General features: G+C 38.1%; 1 protein-coding gene across 7 annotated transcripts in view; it reads left to right on the plus strand.

Moving 5' to 3' along the window:
* The window catches only part of fubp3 (far upstream element (FUSE) binding protein 3), a 109,176-nt gene that overhangs the window by 67,672 nt on the left and 18,568 nt on the right, over positions 1 to 22,936 (plus strand). For 3 of the 7 annotated variants that reach the window (XM_043720414.2, XM_087998300.1, XM_043720418.2), the window contains exons 12-18: positions 1,139 to 1,283; positions 9,905 to 10,068; positions 10,954 to 11,027; positions 11,844 to 11,923; positions 14,977 to 15,093; positions 18,628 to 18,696; positions 19,995 to 20,161. In XM_043720414.2, coding sequence (XP_043576349.1) covers positions 1,139 to 1,283; positions 9,905 to 10,068; positions 10,954 to 11,027; positions 11,844 to 11,923; positions 14,977 to 15,093; positions 18,628 to 18,696; positions 19,995 to 20,146 — 801 coding nt within the window. In that variant the 3' untranslated portion in view covers positions 20,147 to 20,161. Of the gene's footprint in view, positions 1 to 1,138; positions 1,284 to 9,904; positions 10,069 to 10,953; positions 11,028 to 11,843; positions 11,924 to 14,976; positions 15,094 to 18,627; positions 18,697 to 19,994; positions 20,234 to 22,936 lie in introns of those variants that run through there. The other 4 variants (XM_087998296.1, XM_087998301.1, XM_087998298.1 and 1 more) reach the window with 3 other exon arrangements.

The raw sequence follows: 22,936 nt of genomic DNA on the forward strand, positions 1-22,936 counted from the left end.
AATTCTGTTTTATTAAGCTGCTTAGTTGCATTTGTTCATGAAATGTTTTAATTTTGTGTCTGGGTGAATGAATTGAAGCATGACCCAACCAACGCAATTTCAAACCTATTTTGTACATGCATGATTATGTCCAAAATAGAATGTTTACTTATTTCATTTGTTGTTTCTCAAATCCATTGATTTCTTTATTCTTATTCATTATCCATTTTATTTAATTTTGCATCAGTTTGTTTTGTCTCCATTCCTTCCTCACTTAGGTTTCTTCCTCTCTGAAGGTGCTGGCACATAGGATTCCATGGGCACTTCGCCCAGTGTATTCTAGACATCTATGCTTTGTATCCTAGGCACAAAGGCATTGACAAACTAATTCAATAGACTTCATACTCTATTTGCTACTACACCTGTTATTAGGGAAGTTTTGCAATATGAGGTTGAGATTTAGTGTTTATGGGTCTTTGAACAGATTTTTCAGAAGTCTCTTTTCTTACTCAATTATTCAATATTGCCTGTAGTTTAACAATTAAACCACCATCAAGTCAAAGTATTGAATTCAATGAAAGGTAGAATCTTGGGTTTAAAATGGGACTTTAATTCTGTCAAAAAGCTTATTTCCTTCTCAAGTACTGATCCTGATACTTGGTCGAGACTTTGGATCTGTAATGCCATGAGAGTTAACCAGGGTATCTTAAAATATCCTGACTGCAGGTGCAAAGTAAGTACTTAAAGCAGAAAAATTGTAAACATTTCCCATTTAACTTGGACCAATTCAGTTTGAATTGCTACAGTAAACTACTGTATAAATTTTGAAGTAAAAGCAACTATAAAATATTGTGACTAATCTGTTGGATCCATAAAGTTAACTGACAGGCATTGCAATACTGATTTCATTCCATTAGATGGAGTGTATTTACGTAGTTCACTGAATCCTCTTTTTGGAAGTACAACTGTTGAAATGGGGGCAGGGGCTCTCAATACCTGACATCTCCTGAATCATCAAGCTAATTGTATGCCTCAAAGATTCAATTTATCTGCTTCTGTTTGGTGTGATTTGATAATTAATTAAAACCGTAGTATCAATTGTAACAAAATCTATTTGTATTTCTACTCTCCATTGTTTAATATGTATTCCTTCTTTCAGGAAAGAGATGGTCAGTCTGGATTTGGCGGTCCTGGAAGAGGACGGGGTAGGGGTCGTAGTGACTGGAATATGGGACCTCCAGGTGGCATGCAGGAGATAACATATACAATACCCGCTGATAAATGTGGCTTAGTTATTGGAAGAGGTATGAAGATGAGCTAATAATGCTGAACCCAGTTGAAAACATCTCTCAGCTATAGTAATCACTCTATGAAATAGAAAACTAATGATGTTGAAAAAAATCTAGCAATGGCACAGACGAGGCACATGCATAGCAGTGGGAGGGGGTACATTTTTGGTAGGGGAGAACAAAAGATCTTGCATTAGTTTCTATTTGTTAACTCACTTTTTTTTAATCCACTTGTGGGATGAGTGTCATTGACTCAGCATTTATTGCCTATTCCAGACTGATCTTTCGAGAGTGTTGGTGAGCCAGCTTCATGAATTGCTGCAGTCTGTGTTGTGGGTATATCCACAATGATGTTAGTGAGGATTTTTCTTGGTTTGATTTGGAAAGACTAGTGATGTTACTTGGATTGTTCCTTTGGCATCATAATGTTGTGTCTCTCACTAGGAAAAGTGAAAAGGTATAACTGTTCTTATTTTTTCAACTATACCATATCTGTGTGTTTTCGAACTCTCTCTCATACTTTGCAAAGTTGAAAGTTTGTTACTGACAGTCTCTTCTCTTAGCTGCTTCAGTGTAATCTGGGATAACTACATTTTGAGCCATCACTTTGAGGATTAATTATTCAGCAGAGTGAACTCTTCAGGTTGCGTAGAAATAATTCAGTTGCTTAATTGTATTTGTAGATGACATGAAGTTGCCCACTCACTTGAGCCAATTTCTTCCACAGTATGAGAAGAAAGTTATCAGAAGTTAGGAAGCGATTCTGGCAAGTTGTCTGCATTTCTCTGCATGGATGAAGTGCTGTTTCAGTTTTCAAACAATTAAACTAATGTGAGTAGTTTAACCCCTTGAGAACTGCAACAGCCTTTCCATTTCAATGCTTCCTGTAATGCAGGATAAAACTATTCCACAAAAGCTGAGGTGTTTAGAGTCAACACATTTCATAGCTGTTTGTTTCCAGCTACATTGGTGGGATAGGTTATGTTGAAGTTTTCCCAGGCCATCTCTGCTGGCTATAGAATGTGTGGATTTTTTCTACTTGAATTCTAGTTTCCAATCATCTGTATAGAGTAGGTTGACAGGCTAGAATGTTGATGTTTCGAGTCAGACTATTCCATATGACGTTTCTTTTAATTCCATACTTTAAACTATTCTGATTTTAATGATCGCAAACATGTATCGTTCCAGAGAGGGAAATATATGAAGGTCTTGGATGCAGAGTAACTATAGTCATTGAGTTGCTTTAAAACAAGGATAAAGGATCAGCATTTTAAACTGTAGTCCACAATTTTGTATTTTTCCTCATCGTGCATTAATAACATAACAATAACATACGAACAAACTATTGCCTCTGAAAATGTCACTATTAGCCAATACAGGAAGTTGGGAACACTAGCCTGCACGTGGCCAGAGCAAGTGAGTTGTCCTGTTAATGACAGCATTTGTATTAATAATCGGAGTGGTAAAATGTACCTCTAAGAGGCTTTTGTATTTCTTGAGGTGATATTTTTCCCTCCTTTGTCTTGTGGTGTCAGTAAAGTTGAGGCAGCTGTCAGGGATACATATTGAATTCAGCTTTATAATAGTGAGTGGTGTGACATTTGTGCTCTCTATGTAATGGCTGCTGTCAGTTTGCTTTACATTGGCTAGTAGTGACATTTCCTTTCACTAGCCTGAATACACCTTTCTAACCAACAGGGCACATACTCTAACCAGAAAATAAAAGTTTAAAACTGTGCACAAGCAATTTTTATGATCTTTCAGTATTATAGAAATCAGGCAATTGCCCCTCAATCCAACCAGAATGGGTTCTGCAACGTGAACACCCTCCCACATTAGACACTGACTCATTTGAAGTGCACACAATGGACAGGGCACTGGGAAATTGCAAAAAGATCGTGAGACAAATTGCAGTTATTCTCCAACATTCTCTGAAAATTTGAAAGCAACAGTAGGTATTTTACAGCCACTAATCTTCTCCAATAGCATTCTCATCCAATTTTTTGGCATTCTACCTTTTGCCAATTCACACTGACATTCTTCCCACTCCTAGTTCAAGCAGGTGTCTTCCGCCAGTTAGCAGATTCAAACCCTGATCCCATCCCTTTGCGTTGGTTGTCCCAACATTCCCAGCTTCCACTTATATGACGCTAGTTGTTGCATGCACTGTGGAGAATTCTTTATGACACTATCTACCCATGGTGTGCAGCAGACTTTAAATTCATGGATCTGCACCAGCAAAGATGACAGAAACCACTGTGAAAGGAAACTCGTGGAACAGAGAAGGCAAATTTTCCAGTTTCAATTTTCTTGTTTGGATAATGTTGGTTGAATTAAGCATAGGATGTGATAATGAAGAATAAATTGCTAAGTCCAGTGGAAGTGGTTCCATTTTGAACTAGTTTTGTATCTTCACTCTTCTGTGATATGCCCTCTACCAAAAGTATTACTAAAGAAAATTCACTTCCTCTTATGCATTCTGTCTCAAATACTCTAAAGTTCTATATGAATAGTCAGTATGGATTTAAGTTTGTTTGCTGAGCTAGAAGGTTCATTTTCAGATGTTTCATCACCATATTAGGTAACATCATCAGTGAGCCTCCAGTGAAGTACTGGTGTTATGACCTGCTTTCTATTTGTGTATAGGTTTACTTGGGTTGGTGATGTCATTTCCTGCTGTTTTTCTCAGCGTGTGTTAAATGGGATCCAAGTCGATGTGTTTGTTGATAGAGTTCTGGTTGGAATGCCATGCTTCTTGGAGTTCTCGTGAGTGTTTCTGCTTGGCTTGTCCTAGGATGGATGTATTGTCCCAGTCGAAGTGGTGTTCTTCCTCATCTGTATGTAAGGATACTAGTGATAGTGGGTCATGTCTTTTTGTGGCTAGTTGATGTTCATTTATCGTGGTGGCTACTTTTCTGCCTGTTTGTCCAATGTAGTGTTTGTTACAATCCTTGCAAGGTATTTTGTAAATGACATTTGTTTTGCTTGTTGTCTGCAATTGGGTCTTTTAAGTTCATTAGATGAGAGCTCACGATGTTAGGGGCAAGTTACTGGCATGGATAGAGAATTTGCTGGCTGGCAGAAAGCAATGAGTGGGGTTAAAAGGTCTTTTTTTCAGGATGGTATCTGTGAACTAGTAGAGTTCCACAGGGGTCAGTGTTAGGACCACAACTATTCACGTTAGACATAAATGATCTGGAAGAAGAACTGAGCATATTTTTGCCAAGTTTGCAAGTTGCTAAATTTTCAAATGACACAAAGATAAATGGAGGGACAAGTAGTATTAAAGAAGCAAGGAGGCTGCAGAAGGACTTGGACAAGCTAAGAGGGGGAACAAATAAGTGACAAGTGGCATTCAATGTGGGAAAGTGAGAGGTTATGTACTTGGTAGGAAGAATATAAGCATAGATTATTTTCTAAATGGGGAAAGCACAAAGGGATTTAGAAACCTTAGTTCAGAATTCTCAATTGATTCAGTTGGCAGTTGGGAAGGCAAATGCAATTTTGCATTTGTTTCAAGTGGACTAGAATATAAGAGCAGGGTTTGTTGGGTGAGTCTGTTTCAGGCTCTGGTCAAACCACATTTGGGATATGGTGAGCAGTCTGTAAAGAAAGGTGCGCTGGTGTTTGAGGGGGTGAAGATGAGGTTTACAATGATTCTGGGAATGAAGAGCTTGTCATATGAGGAGGAGTTACGGTCTCTGTCTGTGCTCAAAGTTTAGAAGGATGAGAGGGCATCCGATTGAAACTTACAGAATACTGAGAGACCTGGATTTAGTGGACACAGCAAAGATGTTTCCATTAGTAGGAGAGACTAGGAACCTTAGAGTGAAGAGATGACCCTTCAGAACTGAAATGAGGAATTTCTTCAACCAGAAGGTGGCAAGTCTGTGGAACTCATTGCCACGGTAGACTGTGGAGACCAAGTCATTGAGTGTATTTAAGACCAAGATGGATAGGTTCTTGATTAGTATGGGGATCAAGGATTTATGGTGGAAAGGCAGGAAAATGAGGTTGAGAAACCTATCAGCCATGATAGAATGGTGGAACAGATTTATTAGGCCAAATGACTTAATTTTGCTTTGATATTTTAATGTCTTGTAAATTTTGGATTGTTGAAAAGTTGGGTTGATAGTTATAAAAGTTGTCAATTTACTTTTTCCTTGGGAGCTTGGTGTTTCTTAAAAGTAGGGATTTACAGTGGTCTTGTTTGGCAGGGGTTGGTCCACAGTGGAATCATTTCATGGACCCTGGAAGAAGTGTGAATGGTCTGAACTCCTTCTCATTCTGACCTTGATGTTTAGTGTTGTTGTGTTTTAATGTCTTTGTAATGTCTAGATTTGATCGTTCCAAAGCACTTGCAGTGATTTCTCAAGTTCCATCCTCCCTAAATTTGACATTCAAAATTCTGCTGCCCATTACTTTTAATTAAGCTCCTCTGCTCAATGGCCTAGATTTATTTCCGGTCTTGCAATGCCTTGATTTTAAAAATTCTCATGTTTGTTTAAAAGCCTTCCATGGCCTCTCCCCTATTTATCTGTGTAATCTCCCCATTCCCCAAACCCTCTGAGATATCTGCATTCTCTAATTCTGGCTGATTAGGCATGCTCAGTTTTAATCTCACTCTCGTTGATGGCTAAGCCTTCTGTTGTGTAGAGCCTTAGCTGTGGTAATTCCTCAGTTTACCTCTCCATGCTTCAAAGTCACAGTTCTCCGAAAATCTATCATTGACCAAACTTCTGGTCACCTGACCCATTTTCTTCCGATGTTTTAGTTTGTTATGATACTTTTGAAAAATACCTTGGAATTTTTTTATTGTGTTAAAGGTGTTATATAAATAAGTTTGCAGAGAATTTTGTAGTGTATAATGCAATATTTAAGAACCTGGTGATGGTCAGAACGTACTGAGGTGCTGTTTTAAGAATGTTAGACAGCATTAAAGCATACTGGCCAATTATGCTTTTCCTTTCTAACTTTCTGTTGCCAATAGATTGTCACTATTAGAGGTTAATGTTTTGTGCTTAAGTGGATTATTAAATGGAGAGCTCTCTAAGGGTGTGGACAAATCCATAACACATGATATTGAATGGATAATTCACAAAATTAAACAAAGCGAAGTGTCTGGCCAAAACTGATACCTTCATTCAAATATTGCATTGGTTTTTTTTTTAATAAAAGCGCAGCCTTGGATTCCGCCCCCCCCCCCCCGAAAACCATTAACTGGGTTTAAAATCTCAACAATTTCAACAGTATAACTGGAGCTAACTTAATCAAACCGTTTTACTGCTTTATTCTGTTAATATGAACTGTATATGTCAAGTGTTCAGCGTTTGTTTTTGATGTCCAGTGTTTGTCATTTATTCCTGTTATTTTACTACAAATTGCAAAATAATTAGAAAAAGAGTCATTTTAAAAGTATTTAAAGGCATTTTTGCTTTGTCAAGTCTGAGATCTTTGAAGTCTGGTTTTGGAGAGTTAAACTTTGTCGGACTCCTTTACATTTTCATGAAGAGAATAATGAAGTGGCTTAAATTTCTGACACAACCCTTGACCTGTTTTAACTAAACTAATGATGGTTGAATGGAGCTGTTTTTAAGATGAAATGTGACTGAGATCACCCAAAATTTGTTCTCTTCTACCGCACCAACACCCCCCCCCCCTTCCATTCTGCTGCCCCACAAAACCCACATTAAAAAAGATCAGTTCATTTGACTATATTGTGGTTGTGAGAACAGGGGCGGGTGAAGAAGCACACGCTTTGAAAAACCAGGCCCTCATTGTGCGCATCCACAGCTTAATGTGAGTTACAATGTGCTGAAGCTAATGTGACATTAATTGTTGGTGGTTGAGGGTTCGGTTCATGATCTTGTGTGAATCTCCCCTCACCACCCGTCCCTCTTTGGAGGGAGTGTAATTGAAATCTGACTGCATAACCAGTATTTCACGGGTCTTTTCAGGATCACTCTATCGCCCAGTCTCTAAAGTTGATGTCCAGCATTGCCTTTTCAGTGGCTCTGACCAGCTGAAAGAATTCTGAAAAGGCAGTGAGGCAATAGAAACGTCAAGTGCTTTCTCTGTTGGGTGAAGGCAGGAGCTAGAAGATAAATCGTTACTTCTCTTCGCCATATTACCATGATAAAAAAAAATTGATGGATAATTCTCTAGTGCTGGGCAGTGTCACTGCTGTCTTTTTACTGGTTTGATTAATTGCTTTACAATTTTCATCAAGTACCATTGCAGTCGGTTTCACATTGCACCCCTGTCAGGTGGAAGAATAGACTGACTGTTGAACGTGTCTGTGACTGGCCACCAAGCGTCTTGTGAGTGACCTCCCCCAGTGGGTGCATTAACCACCAAGGGCACCCCTTTGGACTCACTGGAGGAAGGGGACAGTGAGAGAAACAGTCAGAGCAAGCATACACAACTCAACAAGTAATTGATGTTAGGACATAAACATTAGATTTTAATCAGCGTGCGGGTTTGAAAAGCCTTTGAGCTCAGATTGTTTGGTGAATAAAGCAGTGAAGAGAAGGCGTAAATTGGCTACATCTAGGAAGGCCACGCTTTAATTGATTTTGTAGGGGAATAGCATCGTTTTTTTTACGTTCCTTGGCTTTCAATATGTTTAACAGGTACTTTCCCTGCTGTCTGCAAACATTACAAAAGGATGCAATTAAAAAGGCACTTTCCACAGTAACTGTTTGGGGGAGGGTAAGAATTGAGCTATGAGAGAAATCTTAGTGACTGAACTTCTTTAACACATGAATTTCAATTTAGTACTTGCTGCAGGCATTTTACAGGCATTACATTTTATAGGATATATTTTATTAAAGTCAAAGTTATAGGTTAACCATTGACATGGTTTTAAGGAGCAAACTGCCAATAAAGTATGTTAAATAATTTTAGAACTCATTTTAAAACTTGTTTGAATTCTACTCTCTGAATTAAGTGCCTTCAGTTTGATCTGCAGTGAGGAACATATTTTTCTGAATTTTGTAATGGTGTTGTCAAACCTAGAGGTTACAGCATTAATAAAGTTCGCACCATTGTTCATTGGAGTTTTTGCATGGGCGCTTGCAATTGTTGTTATAAGTTAAATGTCCTGACCTGATTTTGTCACAGGAATTGTTAACATCATAGCTCACTCTGGACAGAGGTTTACTCTTCTAAAACTCAAATGGGCAGGAAAGAAATTTCCCAACAACTGATTGCATTTAACTCCTGCTATATTTGCGTATCTATTCCATAAGGTGTTATCCGTAAGATTTTTATGGGTGCATGCTCATTAATTCCTGCTTGTATATTTAGTAAGCAATTTACATTTTCCTACAAGAACATGGTCAATGTGTAAAATATTTTAAATTGTTTGTGCCATTAATTTCAGTATTTTCTCTCTATCTCTTTCTCTCTACCACTCCTTCTCACCAAATTAACCAAGAAAAAAGGTTTTAACACAGCACAGTGAGAGATGTGTTTTTATTAAATTAGCCAGTTTGGTGTATCTGATCTAGAATTTTGCATTTGTTGTGAACAAGGGTATTCCCACAGATCAGATTAGTGTATTTTGAAGATATTTCTTATGACCATAAAATCAAGCAAAGGTATTTGCTTTGCTGTATTGGCTGTGTTTGTATGATTGAGCTTCCTGTCCATCACACCCACTATATTCTGACATGTCTCTAAGTGCCAACTAAAATTGCTGCAAGTAAAATGTTTGATGCTTGTTGGTGGGCTATAGAAGGTTCAAATTATCATATGTTGCAAGTCCTCTACAAAGATCAGATTCTTGGGGATTAGTTTCGAGCTGCAAAACGTTGGTTTGTTAATGAATGCTCACCATGCAACTATATGCAATGTTGTTTTTCTTTTGGGCTTACTGAATCCTGCTTTGTACTCTAGTGAAGTAGCTGAGGCTTATGTACTTAATTACTTAATGAAGGAAATTTCAAACCCCACTACCATACCAACACTTCCTCATTTGAGCTTTGTATTTCAGGGATTTTACTTGCTTTTGGGAGTGGTAGTGCACATACGTGCATTTGAAGAATTGTTTTATGGTCCTTTGGAGATCATGTCACCAGGGTCAAGGCTGTATGCCTGACCAATGGTCACATGTAACAATGGGTTATGAATGTAGTCTCTTTATCTTTGTAAATACTCTTTACCCTTTCTAGTATATCAGAGGTATGAGGCTGAAAACTCTCCTGATTGACATTAAAAACCATAGTTTCACATGTACAGACTAGTTTGATTTTAGTCAGGCTGTAGTACAACTCAACTCTATGACCAATTAATTTTCAGTGGAACTGAAGTCATTAATTTTGATTGTTGTCTTGGCCTATGCTTCTGTTCTGTTGTCTTAGCTATTTTTTTAACATGTTTCACTAATGTAAGAAGCAAATCGCTAACGTAAATGTTTTAGCATCTGCATTTGTTTCAGGGGTGGTTCATGTTAGGTTATGTTTTCAACTAGTTTGTGAATGCCCGATATTACTGCAGAATTACTAGACAATAATCTGTAATCGGTCTATAAATAAGTTAAGTTTTTTTTTATTGCTGATGAGTTGTATTTTGGTATGAAATGTATTGTTAACTCTGTTCTAAGGGCACTTTAATATTTCCATCTCATTCTTCAGGGGGAGAGACGATCAAAAGCATCAACCAGCAAACAGGAGCACATGTAGAACTACAGAGAAATCCACCACCAAATTCTGATCCTAATATTCGAATATTCATTATCCGTGGAGCTCTACAACAGATTGAGCATGCTCGACAGTTAATAGAAGAAAAAATCAATGGGGTAAGATTTTATTCCATTTTTTGACTGCTGTTTTCCATTTCTTTCATCTCAATCTATGCTTCACAGTTTAGTTTTGTTCCAGACTTTTTTTAGCCTTCAATAAAGCTCCACTGCAGATACATGTCAATGCTGCTGCATGATGACATATTAACATCTGTTGATTTATTTACCCCTATGAGAAAGTTTTAATATCAGAGTCATGTACTTTCTCAATCCCCTTCTTTTTGAGTGTTCCCTCTGCGTTGTGCAGGGCCTGTTATCTTTCAAAATAACTCATTCCTCAAGTTCATAGAATCCTAAAATGTTGCAGCTCAGAAGAAGCCACTGACTCATAACTGGGATGGTTGGTTGAAAGAGTTATCAAAATTTCTGGTCTGTGCTAATCATTAAGAATTTTGATTGTTTATCGAATAGAGATTAAAATTTTTAAAAATGAAAGTTTTTTTTTAAACAATGGTGCTTGCAGTAAACAATTTGAAGGACTCTGAGTTCATAACTGTCAGCCTTGGCTGAGTGATATCACACTCCTATCTGATGCAGAAGGAAGTATGTTCAGACCCAACTTCATAGATTTGAACACAACCTCTGCTGAGACTTCTGCAAAGAAGTGAGTATTGTACCATCTCACAGATGAGCTATTGAATAAAGACTGAGTCTCTCATAAAAGGTCTCGCATTATGTTTCAGTAAACAGCAGAGCAGTTCTCCCAGTAACCTGATCACTTGTATCTAAAACAAATGATCTTGTCGCTAATATAATTTTTGCTTATGGAACTTCCTTGTGACCAAATTGTTTGCTGTTCTCACATTACAACTCAAAATGAAATAATTCTTCACTTAAAAGTTCTTTCTCTTTCTTAAACACTTCCTTTTTGTGCACTTTCAGGGTCCAGGACCTGGTGGCCCTGGAGGGTTTAACACAAGCCCTTATAGTCAAGGACCACCTGGACACCATCAAAAGTAAGCAACATAATTCTGCAGTAATTTCATTTTAAGCTGGGACAATTGCCTTCACTTATGTGAGTGGAGGGGCATTGCGAAGTTTCAACAATGTGTGGTTTCTACCTACCTTATTTCAAAGCTTTGAGTTTTTTGGTCAGAATTTCTGATAAATATATGCATGCCTCACCAAGTTTTGAATCTCTGATTAAGCTATTGAAAAATCCTTCAATAATAATCCCATAAGACAAAGGAACAGAAGTAGGCCATTCAACCCACATTTACTTCCTCATTTCAATGAGATCACATCTGGTTCAATCCTTGGCTCCACTTTCTTTCCTTCCCCCTAATGGATGGACTCTGACTCTGACCATACAAGTATATCCCGCTGTCAAAATGCAGGTCAAGGTTAGCCTGGACCCCATGTGTGCACAGTTTAGCTATTTAAAAGGCCGCTCACTGGAGTTACATTACTGGTAACTCTGCCACTGTTTGTCTGATTAGGAAAACCAACATTTTGCAACTTGCCCTTCCAAGTCTTGGTCATGAGCCAGGCTTGCTAATTAGTAAATTGCTCCTGGGGTATTGCAGGTCTGCCTGGTTCATGCATAAACCCATGCCTACATCGAAGGCCTTCGCAAGTAATAATTATCTTACCTTGCAGTGTTGCCTTAGAATCAAGACCTTAGTTTTCCCATCCTTTGCTCCCAACCACGCGTCGCCGCCCCCCCTACTCATCACTAGGTGATTAGCACATACCAGGACCAATATTAAATTCATGATATCCTGTTGCATATCCACCTTGCTAAATGTTTTGCTCATTTATTTCAAACGTAGTGGCCCACCACAAGCTTTTATGACACAGGGATGGGGAAGTACGTACCAACCTTGGCAGCAACAAGGACAGCAGGATCCAAGTGAGTGATTTGTTTATATCTAACAGCAGCTGTGTTTTCTTATTGTCCTTTGGCCCTTTACCAACTCATTGTAGTATTAGTTCTGTTAAGTTTAATCTAGTGGTTTGCTAAAGACCTAGACAGCAGTGACTTTTCATCACCCTTCTTGAAATGTGTACAAGGATATTGAAATTCAAGAGACAAAGCAGTGTTTTTCTATCCACACATTTCAACACGTTAAGTTCCCCTCCACACATTTCCTCTAAGTGCAAAACCTGCTTCTGTAATCCATCTCCGGCATCTATTTCAGCCAGTCCTAACCACAGTCAAATTTATTTAAATTATTTACAACTTTTTTCCAATTTAATTGTTTTTATTTTCGTTCTGTCCCAGCTGTAGCAGCTTAGACTAGTTGAAACAAACCTAACAATTGTAACAATTTATGTTGTAGAAAAGTTTAAAGTGTTTGTACCATTATTCTAGCAATGATGTGAAGGTACTGGTTTGGAAGTGCCACTTCACCTGATGAAGGAGTAGTGCTCTGAAAGCTTGATTTCAAATAAACCTGTTGCACTATAACCTGGTGTCATGTGACTTCTGACATGATTATAGCAATCCTAGTGATTTGCACATTCTCTCCGCCAAGATCTCTTTCCACATTGTTTTACACTTATAAGGAATCTTGGCTGCTCTATTCTAGATTGAGCAGGATTGTTACATCTAGATGTCCAGGATTGTTACTTGACCTGACAGTTAAACAATACAGCACCCTGCATTTGAGATGGGCAGAGAATTCCCATCAAACCTACTCCATCCAGTCAGCATTGCATCCTATCATTCAGCAGTGCAGCAACATTATCTCCTGATGGAGAAAAACCTGCAACCAATTAAGGGAAAAGTCCCGCAGAATTTAGCGCCACAACCACCATACCTTAAGTTTCAAAGTAATGAGTTTTCCATCATTTCTTACAGTTACAGTTAATTAATGTTACTCTTATTACAAAATAGCCTATCACAAATTTAGGAATCCAAGCCCATTGTTTCATTTACTTAAGGTGGAGATGGTAATACGCTATTTTCTAATTAAATATGAGGGTTTAAATGCTGCAGTGCCAAGATAATACATTATAATGTTCATTCCATATTATGTTTGTTTCATTGACTGTAACATTGTAATTGTATGAACAGCATCACTATCACCACCAAAAGCCAGGCCATCTATCTTGTAAGACTGCTGCAGTTTAAGTAGTATTTTAGATTTTCACTGTTGCTTTCCCTTCTGTTTCATTACTGCTAAAATATTCTTGCTTGCAGGCCATGCCCACTCTCATTAAACATGTTATATTTTTATGTCCTTTGCATGCTCAAATTTTTGCAGCTCTTATTTTTGTCAGTTATCACCACCAGATATTTGGTGCTGAGCAATCCCACCGTAGAATATAAATAGGCTATGCAAATGTGTTACTACAGAGGAATCTCGATTATTCGAAGGGCGGGCAGTATTTCTTTCAGTTAGTCGAATTCCGGATAATCGAATGCTGGATGGAATAGTTTAGCCAAGCATCGGGACCTTGCAGTCTTGCCAGATAACCTGATATTCGGATTATTGAATGCTGGGTAATATAATTGAGCTGAACATCAGGACCTTGCAATCTTGCCAGATAATCGAATGCCGGATAATCAAGGTTCCTCTGTATACTGAAAAGTTACAGTATACTATACATAAAAATGTCCACTTACTGTAAATTAAGTATCTTAGCACGATATCATGTAACTCATTTTATTGTCATTTCCTTTTTGAGCCTGTTCGTCCTAATTCGTCCTAACATGTATATAATTTCTCTATCCTATTACTATAATTTGCTTTTAAGCTAATGTTCCCATGGTGTTCAGTAGTAGTAGTTAAAATGTATCAGCAGAACACTGTTCTCCAGCCTATTTAAATATTACTTCTCCTTAATAATCAGCATTTTCTTCAACTTCTGTGAGCACAGTAATCCACTAATAACTGAGGGAAGTTAACATTTTGGATTTGAAACCTCAAAGTGGTTGTCAGAAGACCGGCACCCAAAACTTGACTGCATCCTTTCTTTCAAATGATTATCATGTTTAATCATCTATTTTCAATTTCTGATTTTATTTTAACCCTCTTATAGTTTGTCCTGAATTGTCTGTTATTATCTCACTACTTTTTAAACTGCAGAGTGTGAGCAGTGTAGTGAATCGCATATGAATAAAATTGATGAGTAAAGGGTGATGAAAAGTACGGGACAAAATGGTACTAACAAAAGGTCTATGGATGAATATTGTATGTTTCAAATCAGCAGATGCAGCAGCATACTTTGTTTTGATATAGATTCCTGAACAAAATTTAATGTAATCTCTTCTGAAGTGGTTAGGTTAATTTTTGTTCTGCAGAAAGACTGTTTTAACCTGGGCAGCCCCAGCTTCTTAACTCTGCTCTCAATTTGTACACTTGACTTGAGATCTTCTCCCATCTCCCTGTTAATTCCATTGCGTAAACAGAAAACAACTCCTGCCCACTTAGAACCACTTCACTGAGTGTACTTTTTAAGTGGAGGATATGTTACACAATGTTTCAGTTTCTCTTACCACTCAGCCATCTTTGTATACTGCGAGGTATGAAATATTAACTCTTCTCTACCCTTTTCCTTAAGCTGTGCATATATTTGAATAAAATTTTTTGAAGGTTGTTATCTGGTTCATTTTTTTGTCCAGTTTATTTATCACTAATGCTTTTACAAAAGCTTCCTGTAACTAAATAAATATATTGAGAGGTGAATACTGGTCTTGTTGGTGATCTTTTCTTTGAAGGCTAATTCAGTAGAAAGAGGACCAATTCCAGTATCACTGGTAATAATCAATGATGTACTTGGATTTTAATTCCTTCAGATACAGTTGTGTTTGGTAAGTGGATGTAGAGTTGTGTTTGCATGATTCAAAATTAGACCTTTAAAACTTTGAACTTGATTGTAAGCATTAATATTATCACATAAGTAAAGCCTACCAAAATTAGACAGTGATAGTTACTGTGACACTGTGTGTGTGTCTAGGTAAAGCTGCACAGCATTTGGGTACAGCAGCCTGGTCAGCTTACATCTCCCAGTTTTACCAGCAGCCTAACCAACAACAGCAACCAACAATGGGGCAAAACTCGCAACAAAATTCAGGTGTGTATTTATATAGATAAATTTTTCAAGTTCTTTCCATTTTCTGTGCTTAGCACTTTTCAGCTATTACATGTGCAGTTCCAGAATCAATGTCACTTCTGATAAACTCCAAACCTAATAAGTGCAAGATATTGTGTGTGTTCTCAAACTGTCCTCCCATCTGACACTTCGTTATGAGTGGACCATTTGAGTTGAAAGTCTTCTATTTGTCAAACTGCTAAAGGTGGCTGTAAGTTTGGAGGTAATCCCAACAACATTTCTGCTGGGATATCATGCTCTCTTTCCATTCTAATCTTTGAGAGCTATAGTTTTGTTCAGTCCTGTTAAGAACTGCTGATTTCTGTTTTTCACAAGGCGTCTGTCTACAGTATGCTAAATATGAGATAGATGATCATGGTCTGCTGCATATTTCCACTCTTTTTAGTAGATTTCCTGTGTCTGCTATTTTTACATTTATTTTAGTGCGCAAGTCCACAGCACAGAATTGTCCAGCACGATGGCTAATAACCTTTGGGATAGGAATTGGAATTTCAGCATTAAAGTAAAGGAGATGGTCTTCTGAGATTGAGAGATGATGCTTGTTGTTGCGTTAGTGTAAAGGGAATTTCTGTGCCCAGGTCTGTGTGACAATGGGGCTAATCACAAAAATGGGCAATTATCAAATATCCTTCGCTGAAACATTTGAACAGTTCCAGTCAATGAGTGTTTATTCTGTGCAGTTATGTACAATGTTATATGTAAAGTATCAGTGATACGAAACTGTATCTTGGCTGTTGTGTTGTATGGTGTCTATTTTAAGATATTATGTGAAAAACAATTAAAATTATTGTCAAGTTTGAGTTTGAATCATGAGGTAAGACTTTGGAAGTATTGTTATCTTACTGCATATATGATATTCTATTCATTTTTATCCGTCAACTTTTGTAGAGTGTTCCTTTTTGTGATCTGCTGCTAAATGGTGATCAGTGACAGTAACTTGTTAACCAGATAGAACAGACCTGATGAAATTATCATTCATTTGAAAAGAATCTCAAATGAACACTGTTTTATTTGCTTGTTAAATTGCAATCCCTTTCGTTGGAAAGGAATAAGAATTCACTTGTGGCCGAAGTGGTTTAATTATTTTCAGTCGAGTTGTTTGCAACTCTTATAGCTCACTTCCAGGGCAAGTGGGACTTGAACCTGTACCTTCTGGTGCAGAAGTAGGCATACAACCACTGGCACCATAAGAACCCTGCCAGAGTGGTTTAGGTATTTTTAGTCACCCTGTTCAGACATATTTACAACATTCCCCTGGGGAAAGTGGTACTTAAACCAGGCTCCTCTGGTACAGAGGTAGTAATGCTGTAGTTAAGTGATGGGAACTGCCCACAATCTTTTTTTTTCCAGTTCTATTCCGTAACTAACTCAATTAGATGCTTAAAGAGTGTGTGATAAGTAGTTTACCAATCAGATCATGTGTTTCTGGGCTGATGGATGACATGGTCTCTGAACTGCACAATTGAGTTTATGCATATGTTAACAAATTAGATGTTGCCCACATGGAACTGCAGAGGACATAGGCTCAAGGACTTCAGAAAGCGCCAAGTGCAAAGCGAACTACATGGGGTTCGGTTCCGAACTTGTATTTGCTGAGCTGTACTTGAGAGGTTTAAATGTGTTGCTCTTACTCTTTGTTTTCTCCATAAATCCTGATTCAAATAAATCATATCACACGAAGATCATTTGGAGTTCAATAACATGCACAAATGCTAGTTTGCTTCTCCGCTAGTGTGTGTATTTTCAAAATGAGCCATTCATTCATTTATTTCAAGCTTGACGTGGAACCTTGCATTAAATGTAGATTTAGTTTTTTCAAGACTTGTCCTGTGTTGCCAGTTGCAGAATTTTCTAACTTTTTATTAAAGTATGTTATTCACTCACTCTAATAGTTACTAACCTCTGTAACCAATTTCCATACTTGACGTTTGCTGCGAAATGCAAGTTCTTCCATTTGCGAAACTGTTCAAAAGTGCATTTGCCCTTTAAGCACTTTGATGTGAACAGCCTGTGATATTGGGAAGAAGGATAAGAATGATTTGTGTTTATGAAAGTGCCTTAAAATGTAAAGCACTTTACAGCCAATTAAGTGTTTCTGAAGTATAGAAAGAATATCTTTGGAATAGAAGGTCTGTTACTCAGCTTTGATATAGGTATGAGTATTGCATTACAGATTGGTGATCTTTGCTACTTCGTGATGTATTGAACTTCCTTGGGTAATGGAGAATCAATTTGTAGCAGTATTTCCCTCAGTGTTCCCAAAATTGAGGTCAGTTGTACCTCAACCTATGTTCCGCAACAACACTCGCAAAGTAATCCTCTGAAGATGTGGGGAATTCTTTAGTTGCTTTTCTATCTTTGTTGGATATGTTAGTTATGTTCTATTCAAATTGACTGTGTGCTTTACCATTTCTCTGATCTGCTGTTCTATAATCATGTGAATCACCTTGAAGAACCTCTTGCCATGAGAGTATGTTTTCAGTGTACCCCTGCACTTGCATACACTATATAGGACCATAACTTGTTTTTTCTGTTGTTACTTTTGATCAATTTTGAATGTAATCCTGCAGATTGCAGCCTCTGTTCTCTCTTCTCCCCTCTCCACCACCTCAAAATTCATGATCTTTTATTTCAGTGTCCCATCTGCAATATTCAAAAGCAGCTTTGTAGCAACATTTGCAGTACTTCAATGTTTCATGCAGCACATTGAGCGGATTGCCTAACCGCATTGTAGCATTTGAGAAGCAAAGAGATCAAACAGAGCATGTGCATGTGTCTGGACTGTAAGGTGAAACCTCTGAAAGTGTCAACTGGAATCTGCTCAGACATTACAGCACCTTCTAATATGATCAAGGACAACAGTTAACTATTTTGTGAATAGAATAGAGAAAAAAGTGACTTCTGTCTCCCATCCTTACACCAGCACACTACTACTGAGGAATGATTGGAAGATGATAGAGTTTGTAAGGGTGAAGAGTCTTGTCTTCTAGACTGCAGGCGTTTGCTGGTGCTGCTGATGAAATTAATTTTTGCTAGTTAGGGACTGCTTGATCTTACTCACTTCCTTTGGGGCTAAGATTGGAAGCTCTCATGAACGATCTGCTGCCAAGTTTCATGAGGAACATACTTGTAGAAATTGTGGAAAGTGCATCAGTTACATATTGTCATGTCATTAGCACAAGAAATTAATACTTCCATTGAGAGAAGTTTTCCCTTGCAATCAGAAGACTGCAAATTGAAGTAAGATTCAAACGTAATTTATTTGGCCGGTGTGCAATCTGAGTTGTCTGCAAGCCAAATTTGGTTGTACTTCTGAATCCTGAACAAGCATTAATGAGTAGCACTTGCTAATTAGTCATCCCTACTCTGAATCAGATCAGTCTGTTCTGAATCTATTTGGAGTACTGAGGTGGCTTGCAAAAGATCTGACCTTTTTTTAACCTATGATATATTTTATTAGTTTGTGAAATGTAATTTTCTTAAACCTGCCCACAGATCAGAATGGTGGCCAAACTGGTCAGATGGATTATTCCAAAGCCTGGGAGGATTACTACAAAATACTTGGTATGCATTTTTCTTGGACATTTTGCAAATGGCGTTTGAGTTGCCTTCTCAGAGGGGGTTTTTAGAAAGCAGGCTTTGTGGGATAGAGAAATATTTTATTTCCTTTTTCTTCTCACTTTTCTAGCCCTATCCTCCCCCTCTCCTCCAAAACCCTCCACTTTCTGTATCTGTATATCATCTCCTTCCCAGTCTCAGTTAAAGCCTTGCAATCCTGCTTGATCAATCTAGACTGCAACTGTGCTAGTAGTCCACAGCTTTCACGCTTCTATGGGCAAGAGAGCAAGCAATCATACAGAATGTTTCCAGCACTACTATTATATGCAGTGATTTACAATGCATGCGTATCTTGGTAAACCTGCAGATCTGAATTTTACATTTGCGATGTGGAACAGTACTGCATGAGGATGAGTTCTGGTCCAGTCAAAACAACCAAAATAGGAATATTCTGTGAAAAAAGTTGCAGACTTGAGCTCAGTCCTCTAAGTTCCGTGATGTTCCTGTTGCAGAACTGTGACTGGAAATATCTCTAAGACATGCTGATGAGGAGTGGATGGACTGTCCATGTTGTGCGACCTGCCTTATTTACATGCACAGTTGACTCTACAGTGCTGATGCAGCAACAAACTACATGCAGATCATTAGCCAGATATAAGTCAGCAGCAGAGCACAACATTGTTTATCTGACTGGTGGAAAAAAGATGGCAGTGGTGGGGGCTGTTCCGTTACGGCAGTTCCAGATATGTTGGAAAATATTTCTTGGGTTGGGATTTGATGCCTTCAGAAGCCATTATGCTTTTCCTTCCTTTGCCATTTTGTCACCACAGTCCCACACATTGCTGCAGTTGTGCTGAGAGGTTAATGCTTTGCAAGCTCAGTAGTTTTGGCTTAATCATCTAGCAGCAAAAAGAACCATTGCATTTAAAAATACAAATAAATGCCTTTTACATTTGACAGCTTGTAGAGTATGCATATGTGACATCTAAAGCAGTAGAGCAGTAAGAGTATAAGTTTCCAACTTTAAAAGAGAAGGGGACAAGAGCCCACATACTGGGTGGTGGTTTGGTAGATGGGAGTTTTTTTTTATCATTGTGTAGTTTGTTTCCCAACTTTTGTTAGGGCTGTCTGTAAAATGGCCGATCAAATGATGTTACATGTAAATTTTATTTGTGTTAAAATCCAATTTACAGACAGGTGGAGGAACTCTGTACCACATTTGGTTCAATTTCTTTGTTCTTTTCCCTGCAAACTTCATTTTTTTCTTGATCAAAGTTTTGAATTTTGTTTTCATCTATTTATAGTGGCACATTGTGTTCTGAAGCTCTACCTGATAGCAGAAGAAGGGCTTATGCCCGCAACGCCGATTCTCCTGTTCCTTGGATGCTGCCTGACCTGCTGCGCTTTTCCAGCAACACATTTTCAGCTCTACCTGATAGCAGTCCAGTTCACCTAATCTCTCCCTTCATCCGTTTTCTTGTGATCTTAAATTTATGCCCTTTAGTTACTAACTTCCAAGCAATGGAATACTTTTCTAGATTTACCTCATCCAAACTATCATAACGTGACCCTATGAGCTCTCGTAAACCTTTTCTATTTCGGTGAAAGTTATTCCAGTTTATTGCGGGAATTGGAAAACTTGTTGGAAGCTGTACATTCATCACTTTTCATTAATATTTTTGGTTGTTGGAAGATTTGTAGTTCAGTGGTCTTGTTGTGTATGACTGTTCAACTCACCTATGTAATGGTGGAGTGAATATGACACAGAAATCCCCTGATGGTGTTGGTTCAAGACATTTCATTCGGTGATCAGCTGATCAGGCCATAAGGAATTAGGATCGTAATGGCTTTGACATAAAGATTTAATATGTGTGTAGTTTGCCGTGCTTTGGACAATTCCATGTTGTCTTAAAGTGGACCCATCAATTCCAAGTTGATTTTATGGTGCACAAATATCTTGCTTTTAATAATTACACATCTTGAGATTTTAATCTTTGCCTGCTGTTTGTTTTATCTAGGTAGCAATGATAATTATCTTTTTGAACTATTAAAATCTTAAGTCAGGTATGTTTCTAAAGGCAAGTGTGGACATATTTTGAATGACCCCATTCTCTGCACTGTAAACATGGGTTAAACTCCATAGTATTTCATGTTTCATTGACTCTGAATCAATAACTTGTTGAATATTAAAGTTCTGTTTTGAAATGAAAAAGCATGAAGGATCTTTTGTCATCTATAGCAGGTGGAACCTGTAGTTGGTCCTGACCTTCCTTTTCAAAGGGTCTTGTCCTATGACTGTGGCCAAGTCTCTCCTTTTTTTTTCCTTGTCCTCCTCCAGTCTTTTATGTTAAATGCTCCCTCCCCCTGCCTCTTTAATGCCATTTGTAGTCTGTGTGAAGGACAGAAGCCCTTCAGGGTCAAAGCAGCACTGCAAGCTCTTTAAAAGGCAGGGAAACGGATTCCTGAGCTATTGAAGTGGAGGTTTTTTTGTGGTTGCTGCTGGGGTCCACGCCTGCTGGTGACTTGTGCCATCTCCTGGCTGTTGATATTGTCTGTCTGTGATTTAAGATGGCCTTGCAGTGCCCTGAGGCCAAATGCTAGCCACCTTCCTGAAGAGCCCTGTTGTGAACATGCGCAGGATAAAAGGAACTTGAAAACTAAAAGCTGGAATTGGAGCCATTTCTAATTAACTTCTACATCAAGAGCTTGACGGTCTTCCGTGGCACATTTTAACAATTTCTTTCTGCAGCATGATCGTCACTGAGATGAACCACAGATCCAATAAGTTTGCACCAGTGTCATTTAGACTTTGACTTAGCTAATTCCCAAATTGAGAGATTAAATTTTTAAAATGTACACATGGGATTACAAAAGTGTGACCAAAACAAAAGGATGTAAATATGGAAAGTATCTATCTAGTTTGTTTAAAAACTAACTGTTGACTCAAGAATTTGAACTACACTGTGCATTGTTTTTACAAGTAATACAATGTAACTTAGTTTCTATGCAGGAATCTTGTCCATTTGACATGATGCATTTTCACGTCCAGTTTTATGAAATGCTTTATTCTGTGCATATTGAAGGAGTCATTAATTGATCTTTTTGAAATTTAAATCTCAATTAATTTCCAGGTAATTTGAATTACAGTATAAAAGTTATTTGAACTGAAGCTTCCTCCCCACCGGTGACTACGTTTTGACAGGCCGTATAGACTGGGAAAGTCATCTAAGTAGCACTAGAATTGACTTTAAGATTAACACTGCCCTTCCCAGTTAGGACAGGGAATATCAGTCAAGATTCCAGTTCCTGACTGTCTTTTCATATCCTTCTACTGAAAATGCGAAGGTAGGTTAATAGTAGGATTGGATTTGATTGCGACAGATTGTGATCCATTTAGCCATTGATGCTCATTGTTCAGGCAGTGACATGGTGAAACCTGAAGAAGTTGATCCACAAGATAAGTCAAGTAGAGGGTAAGGGAAAAAAATTTGATGTCGCTCCCAATCCTTGGAATCTGATAACACAGGAGGTGACCAATTGACCACACTGTGCATTGTGCCAAAAGCGTGTGCTTGCTCTTAGAAACAGTTACATTATTTAGACCCACCATTTTCCTTTTAATCATTTTACTTTAATTAGTTGAAATTGCATAGATTGTACTACATTTTTTTCTTTCTGATCTGAATTTTGAAGCATTCTGTCTGTAAGCTGCATTACTGAGGTTGTGAATTTCATTTCCAAGCCAACTGCAAGAAAATGTCTGGGGAGAGTTGTGGTGCCTTCTAATGCAGGATATTTTGCAGCATGCTGCTGACTGAAATGTACAAAATATGATTGGTGAAAGAAGGAGCTTGATTCTTCTCTCTTGGTACTGATTTTACTGTTAGGGAATCCTTAAGTGCCCCTCTCGTACTTCGGAGCTCCGAGGTTTTGTGTAACGTTGCTGTGCTTCTCAGGTGCTGTATGATTATTTTCCTTTAAATCCTTAAAAGCTTCTAAAAGATGCTGACTTTTAAATATCCTCCTGGTGTAGTTGGCAATGTAGAAAAATGCACGATAAATTCCTTGCTCCTTTCATAGCATCTCCACCCCAACGTGCAGTTTTGAGACTATTACTTAAGGGGGTGAGTTGTTGGATTTTGTGCGCAGGTAGAAACTCCTGTGTGCTATCTTTTTGTATTTGTCACTCCACATCCTCTTCTCAAATCCAAGCTCTTTTCTACCCTGCCTGATGAGGAATCTGAGC

This window comes from Chiloscyllium plagiosum, unplaced genomic scaffold (genome assembly GCF_037043375.1).
Source record: "Chiloscyllium plagiosum isolate Xiang-an unplaced genomic scaffold, Cpla_swu_hap1 HiC_scaffold_21, whole genome shotgun sequence".
Lineage (NCBI taxonomy): Eukaryota > Metazoa > Chordata > Chondrichthyes > Orectolobiformes > Hemiscylliidae > Chiloscyllium > Chiloscyllium plagiosum.